The sequence below is a fragment of the Nymphaea colorata genome, chromosome 4, assembly GCF_008831285.2.
Source record: "Nymphaea colorata isolate Beijing-Zhang1983 chromosome 4, ASM883128v2, whole genome shotgun sequence".
NCBI classification, from domain to species: domain Eukaryota; kingdom Viridiplantae; phylum Streptophyta; class Magnoliopsida; order Nymphaeales; family Nymphaeaceae; genus Nymphaea; species Nymphaea colorata.
In genome coordinates this window covers 18,138,932-18,151,627 of record NC_045141.1, presented here as the reverse complement: position 1 = coordinate 18,151,627, position 12,696 = coordinate 18,138,932, and the positions used below count along the sequence as shown (strand labels likewise).

At 38.5% G+C, this 12,696-nt stretch overlaps 1 protein-coding gene across 1 annotated transcript; it reads right to left on the bottom strand.

The window, feature by feature from the left end:
- Positions 1-2,468: 2,468 nt before the first annotated feature.
- On the bottom strand, positions 2,469-7,862 carry LOC116253686 (uncharacterized). Its single transcript, XM_031628624.2, has 4 exons — positions 7,479-7,862; positions 4,847-5,108; positions 4,352-4,419; positions 2,469-2,930 (listed from the first exon to the last, which is right to left on the bottom strand). The coding sequence occupies exons 1-4, from the start codon at positions 7,611-7,613 to the stop codon at positions 2,616-2,618; spliced, it is 780 nt and encodes a 259-aa protein (XP_031484484.1). The 5' UTR covers positions 7,614-7,862; the 3' UTR covers positions 2,469-2,615.
- Positions 7,863-12,696: the final 4,834 nt, after the last annotated feature.

Genomic DNA, 12,696 nt, shown 5'->3' with positions numbered 1-12,696 from the left:
GAATGTATGCATTGGGGTGCACACATAATTAAAGGCCACAGGATGAAATGTATCAGGCAGACTTGATGACTGGCAGGAGGGATCCAGCTTATATATAACACAAGCATGATTGAGATTTGCCTGTTCTAACATTTTTTTTCTTCTAATTAATCGTTTATCTGAAAGTTGGTATGGAAACTACGGCCTATATCATAAGATCCAAAATTTTGAGAATGTAAAAATTGAGGTTTGAAAGATACCATTTTGAGAAAGACGAAGAAAAATACAAAAAATGCATCACGGATCTGAGATGTAAGATCTCAACAAATACGAGGCAAATTTTGTGCTCAGGAAACAAAGACAGCTAACGATCGAATTCCTGTCCAAGCTAAAAGAAACGAACATAAATTAGTTATTTGTGTTCGAATTAAAATTGGAGTTGGAGAGTAGCCACTTCAATATCTCAGATCCCGGCCTTCCTAATTAAATTTTAGATCGGAGTTAACACGTGTGGTCAAACATAAAAAGAAGCTAGGCTGGTTGGTACGATCCACTTGGCGGACGCCCACGTACTATCATATGAAAAACAATTCCAGAGCAGAAACTCACCAAGTGGACTAGATGGTTCTTGGCCATTCAGAAATTAATAACGCAAATTGTGAAAAAGGAGAACCAAGCTCGTCACCAGCTCATGCAGCTCGTAGTTTGTGCTTTCATGGCTTCCCTCCATGGCAGCAGTACACTGAAATTTAGAGATCCTCATTTTCGTGGGGGCTTGGCTGGTAGAGAGCACTCTGCGGACGGGCGCCATGCCGGGGGAAAGAAGGCTGCCAACCACGTGGGTTACGTTCGCTTTTATCATTCTTTGGGAAATACGGCGTCTAGGAGGAAACGAGGAATACAACTAGAGCGGGCGCTTTTTCTAGGGAAAGGCTTCTGGCCAGATAGGTCCTTCACCGGAAACAATCACCGCCACCGCCGACGGTGTTAGCTGTCCCGATGGCCATTGGTTGCTCGTTTCCTGCAAAGCCGAGCATGAAGGGTGATGATGACACCCAGTTTTGTCATGTTTGACTGCAAAGGCACTTATAAAAAGCAGGGAAATTAATAGGCACATGTTGAAGAAGCTCAGTTGATATAAAATGACCAAATAAATAAATACTTGTAAAGTGTTACATCCAGCAGACCTGAATGTAAATGAGGTTGTTTTTACTACACTAAGCAAAGCCACAGAAGCTCATGGCTGGCTGGCCATGATCTTGCTATCAAATCATTAACCGCAAAATGTCAGGTTTGTTGCATGTTCATAAAATCAACCGCACAGGCAACCTGATTCCTATTAATGGGGCTCATTTTGGAGCCAGACAAGCAAGACCCAGATGAAAAGATTTCGTTAATGAATTCTTACTGACCCACACGTTCAACTGATGGAAGTCCCACCCCGCCAAGCTGTTTTTTGTTTTTCTCTTTTTTTTTTGTCAAAACTGCACCAAGGAGACCTTTACATTTGATAATTCTGAAGTAAAACAAAAATTAAATATGGAAATGAATCTGGTGAGAGGGCACCTAATTATCGGAGAATCAAAAACTGCTACAGTTCACGGACCCAACCTCTAACCAGGTCAACTTGCGAAGACCCTCCGACTGTTTACATGCATAAAGACAAAGTTTAAGCCCACCATCGGAACCTCCAGTAAAATAAAATTTCAAAGATAAGATGCAGTAGGGAGAGTCAAAACTTCTCTTGATTTGGTCAAGATTCCCGGCGACACATAATACGTTGAGAGAGCATGCAAGTGACTTCACGGGAAGGGCAGGAGGGGGAGGTCTTAGACGTGAACCAACTCCTCTTTCTTAAATTCCAGTTTTTATAGTTCAAAAAATCCCAAGACAGAAGTCGAGAGGGGCATAGAGAGATCCATTTAGTTTCTTTTTTGATATTATTGGTCCCTTGACGGGCAAAAGGGAATCTCCATGAGCCCTTTTGACAGGCAATGTTAGGCTGGCATGTCTCGCTGCCTGGTGACTCACTGGTTTTAAATACTCGAATTTCGTTTTCTGCCCTTCTCATACAGGTTGGAACCTCCCCCTTCATCCGGCATCCTATAAATCAGATCAGCCCCTCCTCACCAAAGCATAAACTCAAGCTCCAAGCTTTCTGGTGCTTCCTTCTAATTAGCTCAGCGAAGAGCGTGGAAGGAGGTCGCCACCACTACCACCACCACAGAAGAGAAAGCTTTCAGAATGAGTGGCAAGGTCTATACCCAGGTTGCTGCTTTTGCATCAACGAGGAATGTTCATGGCAGCAGCCAAGACCTGAGGGGGGATCTAAAGAACAGAAGGCCCATCCCAAAGAGAGGCCAGGTAAAGTCTAGAATAGCAGCAAACGTGTTCCACTCGCTCGTCTGTGCCTTCAATAGATCAAGGATGCCACAGCACCATTGAAGGATGAACGAGAGATACAAAGGACATGGACGAACACCACCACATGTACCATATCTTGTAATTTCAAATTCTTGCGTAGTGTAAACAAATTCTACAGTGCATGAATGAATATATGTCTGTTCTTTTGCTTCACGGCCGTCCAATATGATTTCCGTGTGACTGATACAATTTCCGCTAAGTACATATAGCACTCACTTAGAATGCTGGGCTTCGTCCTGGGAACCTTCTTTTCTCTGCTCCGCTGGTTCTCCCAATAATCTCGCCTTCCCAGGTTGTGGTTCTACTTCTTGCTGCTTCTCATCAGCCTGGTCAGCAAATTCGGAACTTGCTGATGGTTTTGCACCAGAAGTAAGCAGGTTTCGGAACCAAGTGGCTTGAAACCGCGGGGTGACCTGCCCAGTGGTGCCTCCAGACTCGGGCGTCATTGCTGCATTCGAAGAAACACCTGAAAGAAATCTGTATGCAGCTTTGCTAGCAGATATGATCTCGGTCTTAGCTTGCTTCAGCTGCCAAACAACAAAACGAAAGTGAGACTTCGGAGAGAAGCCCTTGTCAAAGAATGCCTATTCTCTTAGGCAAGATTGAAATTGAACGAATGTTTCAAGTATGTAAGGCTCGGACTGAAGTAAAAAATTCAGAAATGTAGTAAAGTCAAATAGTATAACCCATTGACGGTAGAAAAGTTGTTGATTGGCATAACATGCCCAAGGGCATGTTGTAGCAGGTACTTGGTCTCTGGCAGAGTTCATACGAGAATTGAGAAAGCTTGAGCAAAACTACTGCGGTTACTGCTGTGCGTGCGCGTGTGTGTGAGAGAGAGAGAGAACCTTTCATGCTACAAATAAACTAAATCTTCAAATGATACCATAGGAAGTAGTTTAAATGTGACACTAAGAAGCAGGAAGCATTCGTCAAAGAGTATTCAGTAATCAGTACACAAATTCGGTTCATAAAAAAATCGATTCATTCAAAATTCAAGCTTAACACACCCTTTCATCAGTTCATGTTAAGCAGGTGAAGATATCAATAGTTGGTTGATAACAAGGCCCTCCATGCAACAAGTGGCATGCAATGACAAATTGACACGAGAAATGTGCACGCGGAACTATACAAGCCTGTGTATAGCATGTTCATGTACAAAATAGCAACAAACTCAGGATTCCATTTCAAGTTTGCATTTTCTGTCAATCAGACAATCACACTTGCAGCTCATATTGTTGATTTGCTCTCAAGTTTCCCCTACGCATTCCTAAGAACTACTCACTAATTTGTAGAGAATAGCTCTACTTTGATGGGTGCTCGGTTTGGGCCTAGTCAGAATCATAGGGTGGAAAAAATAGAATAAGTAGAATAATATTCAGCAATATATATTTTCAGTAATTAAAGAACAATGGACATATATTCAGAGTATAACATTGAACAATGTTTTCATATATTTATAATATGAAACTGAAAGCAATCCACACCAGCAGGACACCAGTCGCTATAACATGAGCAACAACCAGGCCATCATCCGCCTGGAACATCTGGGTGCACCTTTGACTACAAAAGGCACATAGCCACCAACATCAGCTCTTTTGGAACATCAGAAGTCAGAGAATTGTCATCATTTTGAAACAAGCCAATAACATTGGCAGAAGCAAAAGTATAATGGAACTGTTACTCCATGATACTCAGACGTCTCCCTGAGATCTATAAAAAAAATGGCTTCTTATATCCCATGCTGCTTCTAACGACAAAGACCATAACAGTCCTTTTTCCTCTGTAGATATTTAGTACAGCAACAGTATGCAAGACTCGCACAGCTGAAACACCCCTCCTTATTTCTCAATGATCTAAGACGTTGAACAGATCTTCCCCTAAAAGGAATGACAAGAGTTCTAAAAGATAGGCTATGTCATCATAAAAAGGGATAAAATTATCTTACACGTAATGCTGTGTTCCCTGCAACTTCCATGGCAGTGTCACCAGCATTTGCAAACCGATTGACCCAAGCTGAAAAGCCATTGAATTGGATTAGTAACAGTTTTAAGAGGCCAGTTCAAGAAAAATGAAAGACTAGATACAAATAGGAAGGATATACTGGAGAGAAATGAACTTCAAACAAGTTCTTGGATTGAAATAACATAATAAGCAGTGTACTATTTTCTCTATGATTTTAACATCATCTTAGAGGTTAGAAGGCAGATTTATGCATGATAAACATTAGACTTAGTCAAAAAGGGAGATTTTGCTACGTGCAATGCTCCCATATAATCTTTAAATTTTTTTGTCCAAGTTTCCCAACTTTATCTTCCTTCACAGTAGGCAACATTAATCCCTTAAAGAAGGGGTGAGATGGGAAACAAAGAAATAACCAATAAAATGCACGTCCATGGAATTTCAGATGATGGAAAAATGCCACTTAAGATAAAAGTGTAACCTGGAAGCTTTGGCACACCAAGCTTTTCACAGAACTGATCACAGAAATGGTTGCAGTTTCTAGACAAAAGGTCATATGAATATCCAGGCCACTCCTGGCTGAGTTCCTTCAGAATCCGCTTTACCTCAGAGATAGACAAATTTGTCTCACCCAAGACAATACTTTCACGATAGGTGTACATAGGATTTCTGCAAGGTGGGCAACTGAACACTCCAGAACCATGTTCACAGAATCCAAATGACCATTCTTCCTTACCATACACCTGCACCCACAGAATGATGAAACATGAAGATATCACTGAACCGTATGATACATATTCTGCCATGGTCTTCCATTTGCAAGGACAAACTTCCATCTGGAGTAATTCCAGACAAGAAGACAACTATCAGCTTACAGATACTTCAGCTGCCTTAACAAACATCCAGAACTAACCAGAACTATGTTACTGCATTCAAATAAATGAATGCACCAAACATTTTCAAGGATAGACAGATAAAAACATCCCAAGTTAACAAGAATCTAGAGAAATAACAGCGTGCTCCATGACATACCAAATTCTTTTACACGAATAAACAACTAACTGTGCTGAGATAAACCTCTGAGCATGAAATTTGCATCAAAGATTCAGCAAGTACAAGAAAAAGCACCAACAACAAACTACGGCGATAAATATGGGCAAGTTTCTACAACCACAGATAACATGATGCATCTTTTGGAAGACACCAGATCCATATGAGGGAGACCAATGCACCAAGAAATGTTTTTCATCAAAAGGCTAAGACCATGACCCTGCAGAACATTAATATAAAGCCTGTCGTGCTTATTGATGAAAGGAAAAATGATATTTGACATAAAAACCACAACCAATATCAACAGGCAGATAGATCCAAATATTGACAAGAAAAGGCCAATGCACAATCCTAGCAATTACTTACACCAAGGGAATAGGTTGAGTCAGCAGTTTATCAATTATCATAGTCGGCATCATCACAATCTGAAAAAACAATTGATGTGTCATGCATGTTCATGCCATTAGATTTCAACCATCAAACTTAAGTAACACTTCTAATTTAATGAGATATGGCAAAGGAGAAACAAATAATACAAACATTTAAAAAAATATTGGACAGATGAGAGAAAATAACAAAAGAACGACCAACTGGTCTTTGGTGCATGACAACAACGCTGTTTCCTCACACAAATGCCATCAGGGTGGACGATGTTGAGAATTCAGGATCTTGAAATGGAAAAAGGTTGCCCAATATTGAGCTTCTGCTTACTGTTCCGAGTCTTCCGTCAACTTTAGAGACAAGAAGACGTAAGAAAATTGTCATCTGCCACTGACTAGAGGTAAGAAAATTTTGAACCTTACTACTCATCATCCCACTGTATGTACAAATTGGACCAATCGATTACCTCCAGTAACTGGTAGAAGCAAGAGTATCATTATTCTGACTGACCTGCTTGGGTTCTTAAAGGAATCGTTATCAATCCATCCTACAGGTCGGTTTCATCAACTACCACCATAGTTCTTAACATGGCAGCTCAACGTACCTGAAGGCTAACTGGGACAGGTGGACAGTTATTTCACTGTTATAACCAATTGAAGCCAGAAGTTATTCCCTAGGAGGATCTTTCCGAGGTTGCCATTAACATAAAGCATCGATAATTGAATGGTATTCTGTGTGAAGTAAAACATAGAAAGCACTCCCCCAGCAGAAGGGTTAGAGTACATGAAATACGTAACAGCGTAAAAAGGAGCTTCTACCATTACTCACGTCTTCCTGACTATGTTATAGGGAGGCTCTAAACACTTTCGTGTCAGACACAGGAAGAAAGAAGCGCCTCTCCATGGAGCGTGCTCCTCATGCAAAACAGGTATCACGACGTCCGGTACTTAAACAAGGATGGGCCGAAGGCAGAGCCAAGCTGGTGTGCAACATAAGGCTTTAAATTGAAGGCTTGCAGAAACGATAAGCAGACCACAACATTTTGCAGGAAGACAAAAGGGGCATGTCCATCCAAGACAACCACACCATGAATATGATCGGATTTTCGCGTACAAGTTGACGACGAGAAATAACGGCGCGTGATGAGCCTTGTGAAGAAAATAAGAGAGAGAATAAACACGCACAAACAGTAATGTGTCTTTGCTTCTAAATCAACTCAACCAAGACAGAACTTCGTAGATTATACTGTCATTTTCCAAAGCAAACCAGATCTCTCACAAAAATAGGAGCAGCCGTAATGCATAAACCGAAAAGCAACCGACGCAATAAAGGTGGTAGCAACCAAAAAAACAACAAACCAGAAAAATAAAAAAAAGAGAACGACAATAGTACGCGTGCAAACAACAAGCTAAAAGACCTAGCGATCACTCAAAACTAGATCTCGGCCATCACTGACCACATTGCCATCGATCACGCAAGATCCAAAATGGAGAAGAACTCAATTCCAGAAATAAAAAAAGAAAAGTTAAAAATATACATCAAACACGAATTCGATGCCCGCGAAGTACATCTGGAAGAGAAACAACGGAAAGGACAGGTGGGCAGGAGATTAGGTGTTTCGAGGACGAGAGGAAAGAATAAGAAGAGAAGAAATAGCGGGAAACAGAAATAAGTATGGCTACCTGGACGGCGCTGTGGAAGATGCCGCCGAGGCCGATGCCGTCCTTGAAGATCCTGTTGATCTGGAGGATGGTGTTATTGGTCTTGGCGTTGGCACTATTGGTCACGTCATAGACGTGGAGGATCACCTCCTGCATCTTCTTCTTCCTCCCTTGCCTCTCCCTCTTCCTCCTCCTTGTGTTTTCCCCCCTTTCACCTCTCTTCTCCCGCCCTTGCCTCCTTTTCCAATCTTCCTTTCTCGAGCAAACAAATGATCTTCGGATTCGCTCACCCTTCCTCCTACTTTTGTTCCTCGTGCTGGGCTTTCTGAGTTTTTCAGAATCGATAGAGCTCCCTCATTTCCTTCGCCAATTCGCTTCCTAATTGCTCTCTCTCTCTCTCTCTCTCAAGCCTATTCAGCGTTGTACTTTTATTTCACCACATTTAAATTGTTCTAAAATTAAAAAATTTCCTTAATGTCCTTCTTAACACTGATATTTGATTTTTTATTGAATTTTCTTTGTTACAAATTTTCATACCTTACATTTTTGTAAAGGTTTCCAAAACCTTGTTTCACTCTCCATTAATCTCTCTTTAACATTGCAGCGAGAGTGAGGACTTCAATTCTAGAAGAATATTTGAGATCTGTTCATTAAACAGCATTCTTTAATATCCTTACTAATATTTTTTAACTGTTAAAATCTTTTCATGCCCCCACAACTCTCCCTTGCTCTCTCAACTGCTTACTTATAATCGATTAAGAATTTTCTTGTTTAAGAACAATTGTTTGCTAACAACAAAACATGAGGAAATTTCTCTCAACCAGAACAATTATTTTTTCCTTTTTTCCCATTGCAAACTATTGTTTGCTAACAGCATTACATGAATAATTTGTCTTGCAATCTTACTAATGGCTTAGCTCAGATAACTTGTCCCACCCAAAAAAGAAAAAATCTTTGAAGGTAAGAGGAAATGAATAGGAGGAGTAGGGAAAAGGCAACTACTTTATTGTTTTTTATGGAGATTGTCTGGAGGAGACAGTGTCTCGAAAATGTAGTGACCAGTCACGCTGTCCACCCGTTCAAAAATAGTGACTAGAAAAGCATGTTCCCCTCTTAGATAGGGATGCCATATTAATATCAGATGTTTATACATTCAAAATCAAATTTGAATATGAGTATAAGAAGCCCATGCCATATTGGAACCTAAGTTTTAAATTGATAATTTGATTCCAATTCTAATCTGACTTTTACTTTCACATTTGAATTTGAACCTAGCTTCAATGTCGGGCCTGGTCTGACCTTCTATCGGGTACCTACCGGTGTTCAGATAAATCAATTTTATTTGTTATTAATTAAATAATAAAATATCAATATTGTATGGTCACATGGACCACATATTAGATATTAAGTATAATGCATTTTAGCCCAATGCTTAGACAATTATGCTCGAAAATGAGACATCTCTTTCTTTTCTATGCCTTCTTGAAGGTCGCTACAGTTTTCTCTTCAATTCTGACCTGAAAATCAGGAGGTGCTTTTACCTCTTTGTGTTCCTTCATAAGGATGGGCACCGGGCCCTGTTGCCACCAGGATATGGGCCCGAAAAATCCAGTAGGGTTCGATAACTTAAAAAAATATATTTTTTATTATTAATAATATACATTAAAAATATATTTTATAGTTAAAAAATTAATTTATATTTAAAAATAATTTTTTATTATAACCGGATCTGGCCGGCCCAACCCGATGCCCACCCATACTCCTTGGGTCCTTCCTCCTTCTTGTTAACTTTTTGGACTTGTAGTATTGTCGGGCAAGATGCAGTTGAGGCCTTTAAGGAGAAATAAAAAGGGATGAGGGGGATGTGTGTTTCCTAGGTCTTGGCTTGACTTAGCCCAACAATTAATTAGGTCGAGCTCGATTTGCTTAGATCCACTGATCTCAAAAATTTACTCAAGTCCAAGTCCAACTCGGGTTCCCATTTACCCAAGGATGTCAATGCATCAGATTTGGATCGGATATATCCTTAACCATATCTGTTTTTTCGGATGTTCACATATTCATATTCAAATTCGAATAAAAAAAAGACATATCTGAATCCGATTTTTATATTTATATATAAAGAATCCGAATTTTAAATCGGATTTTGCCAATTTTCAAATTATAATAGCATTAGATACAATATATTTGTCTCAAAATGAATCCGAACTGAATCTGATGAGATGTCATTTATTAAATTTGAATCCGATCTGATTTCTTAATCGAATATTAAACTTGTTTCCACATATGTTATTCTCGGATCGATTCGATGGGATGTCCGATTCAAATAAGATATATTCACATCCCTACGGTCATCAGCCCGATTGGAACTGATATCTATGATGGAAAATAAATGCATATTAGCCCTAACCATATGAGTTGAAACATGAATCCTTGGACAGATGCATCACCTTGGCAGGCACAACATTCTATCACCATTCTATAAATTTGGCGGAATGGTGAGAAACTCATTTGTGTGCTCTGTTTACTAGGGTTGTTATGGGTGTTGATATATAATTCAAATATTTTCGATGTTTCCCAATGACTAAAAATTTATTATTTAAAAAGATTATTATTTAAAAATAATTATTACAAGAGTGTTAGCATGGTTTATGGGACAACTATTGTTTCTAATGCTTTTAACAATGATTTGTAGTGTTTTTAGTGGCAGTCTTTTAATGTTTAATCATCAGACAATATATTCGTGCGTAGCATATACTACACATATAGTATTAAGCCCAATACTCGGCGCATTTTCTTTTTTGTTCTAGGGTATTTTTATTTTAATAAGCGCATTTTTATTTTTGCATGTTTTTTATTTTTCCATTTTGTCGGTCTCCTTTTTGCGCATCATATTGAGTTCAATCGGATGCCCAGCAAATTGAATCTATTATACAATTTAGCTCATAAAATACAAGTTAATTCAGACCAGCGAGGGTGAATTGACCGGTCGCCAATTCGGCTGACTCAGTTGTAAATAAGTGGGAAATATTTAAAAGTTATTTTCCCAACTTTGTTCGGACTCCAATAGAATTGAGTTATCCTTCTGATATCCAAATTTTCCCAGGATTTATGTAAAATTTTTTATGAAATTTTGCATGGCAAAGGAATTTATTTATTTTTCCATAGAGACAATTGTAGCGGCGGGGCGCGACTATGGTATACGTCGTTCCAGCACTAAGGACTGAAATTATCGTTGCTGAAGGCGTTATCTTCCTGCATAAGGCCTTTATCTTATTCTGGAAAAGTAACAATCAAAAAAAAAATTAGTGGACCATTAGAATTGATTTAAGGGTCAATATATTCATAAAGAGTTTTGTTTTTTAACACATTAAATGCCTAGACACATACGGGACTAAGTGGGAGAATGTTGAAAGCGTTTTTCTCTAACTTGAGGTTGTTCAAATGGAAGGGACATTTCAGTCGAAAATGGAAGGATGTGAAGAGTGTATGAACTGGTTTACTTATATATATATTCACCCAACCGTCAAACCTGAGCCATAGATCAATCATGATAAAAAATTAAGAGAAAAATAAAAATTAAAAGGTGATGAATATTTCATCTAAATATTAATTCTTACTTTTTTTCTTATTTTTTTCAACAGTTTATCTGAAGGAAAGAGAGAAAGCTGAAAAGAACTATATGACAAAAGATAACATCCAGAGAGAGAGAGAGAGAGAGAGAGGGAGTTCACCCATTGTACGGACAGCCCATCAGAGTCATCATTTTTTTGTCTCATACAAGATGTTGAACAATTAGATGGATGTTTTAGATTTGATGTCCTGTACTCAATGTTAGAGTCATCATTCAAATATTATATATATGTGTATGTATTATTGACAAATAGCCAGGGGCTGAGGGAGGGGTGGGGGCCGCCTAGGCTGACCTCACCCTCGTTAAATGAAAAAAAAAAATACAGTATAAAAATTGATTTTTTTTTTTTCTGCTTCCTTCAATCTATTTTTTGAATGTGAGTTCAATTTAGTCATATCCAAATCCAACCCAATAAACCTAGCTTTTGGCTGGCCTCCGAAAAAAACCCTGTTAGCTATAAAACTTCGTACGCCAAAATTGACAGAACCACCTGAGCCCTTAATTGAGGAGATCTAATGGTGAAAATTAAGTTACAAACATAAAAACTAACCTGTTTTTCGAACTCATGCCGTCTGATCAATCGGTTGAGCAAAAAATTGACAAAAAGATTACTTCATAAATTGCCATCGTAATTAATTGAGAATTTAAGAACCATTGGTCAATTGATTGCACTTTGGGTGTTGAAATCTCGACATTTTTAATCGTAGTGCCTTTGACCATTAACCAGGCCGATAAATATCAACCATGAACAGAGCGCCGCAGCACGACACGAGGAAGAAGCCATTTTTGATTTGGCGTCAACTTCTAAAAGAGAATGTTGCATGGTGACCACCTGTTTTTGTTGTTCTTCTGCCCTCAGACATCATATGAAAAAAAATGAAGTTATGAGATGATGGCAAAGATTAAGAAACAAAAGAAAAACGACAAGATCACAAAAGCGGACAGTGGGAATTATAAGATATAAAACAGATAGACGTTAATTGCATATGAAAAATAATTGGCCAAGCCAACGTAAACCCAATCTCGTAATTGTGAACGAATACAATACTTAATTGTGTCAAAACGTTGATGATACCTTCACTGACACAATCTTCATTGAGGTTCTCTCATAAACGTCAGTAGAGCATTGGCAACGTTTTTTACACGTCAGAAAAAATATATATATATATATATTTTTTGTAGTGAGGATATTACACTCCCATCCCAATTCCCAACTCATTGTTTGAAATTACTTCCCGTGTCTCAATATTAGCTGGTAGTATGCTACTGCACCTTGCAGTAAACTCTTGAGAGAGAGTGAGAGAGAGGGGTGGGGGGGAGAGAGAGAGATGAAGGCAAACGAGCTGCATCAGCTGTGAAAAAGAGACTTGGAATTACAACAAGGCAAAGTCCAAACTTCAACCATGTTTGGTTCCTTTTATATATATATATATATATATATATATATATATATATATATATAAATTGAATGGTGATTCTAACTTTTTAGAGTCACATAGCCATCTAATTTGTATCATTCGATTCAACATGAACAATTAAGAAAAAAATAAAGAGAGAATGATAATAAGTATTTTCATCATATAATATTAGTTTATACTTTTTTTT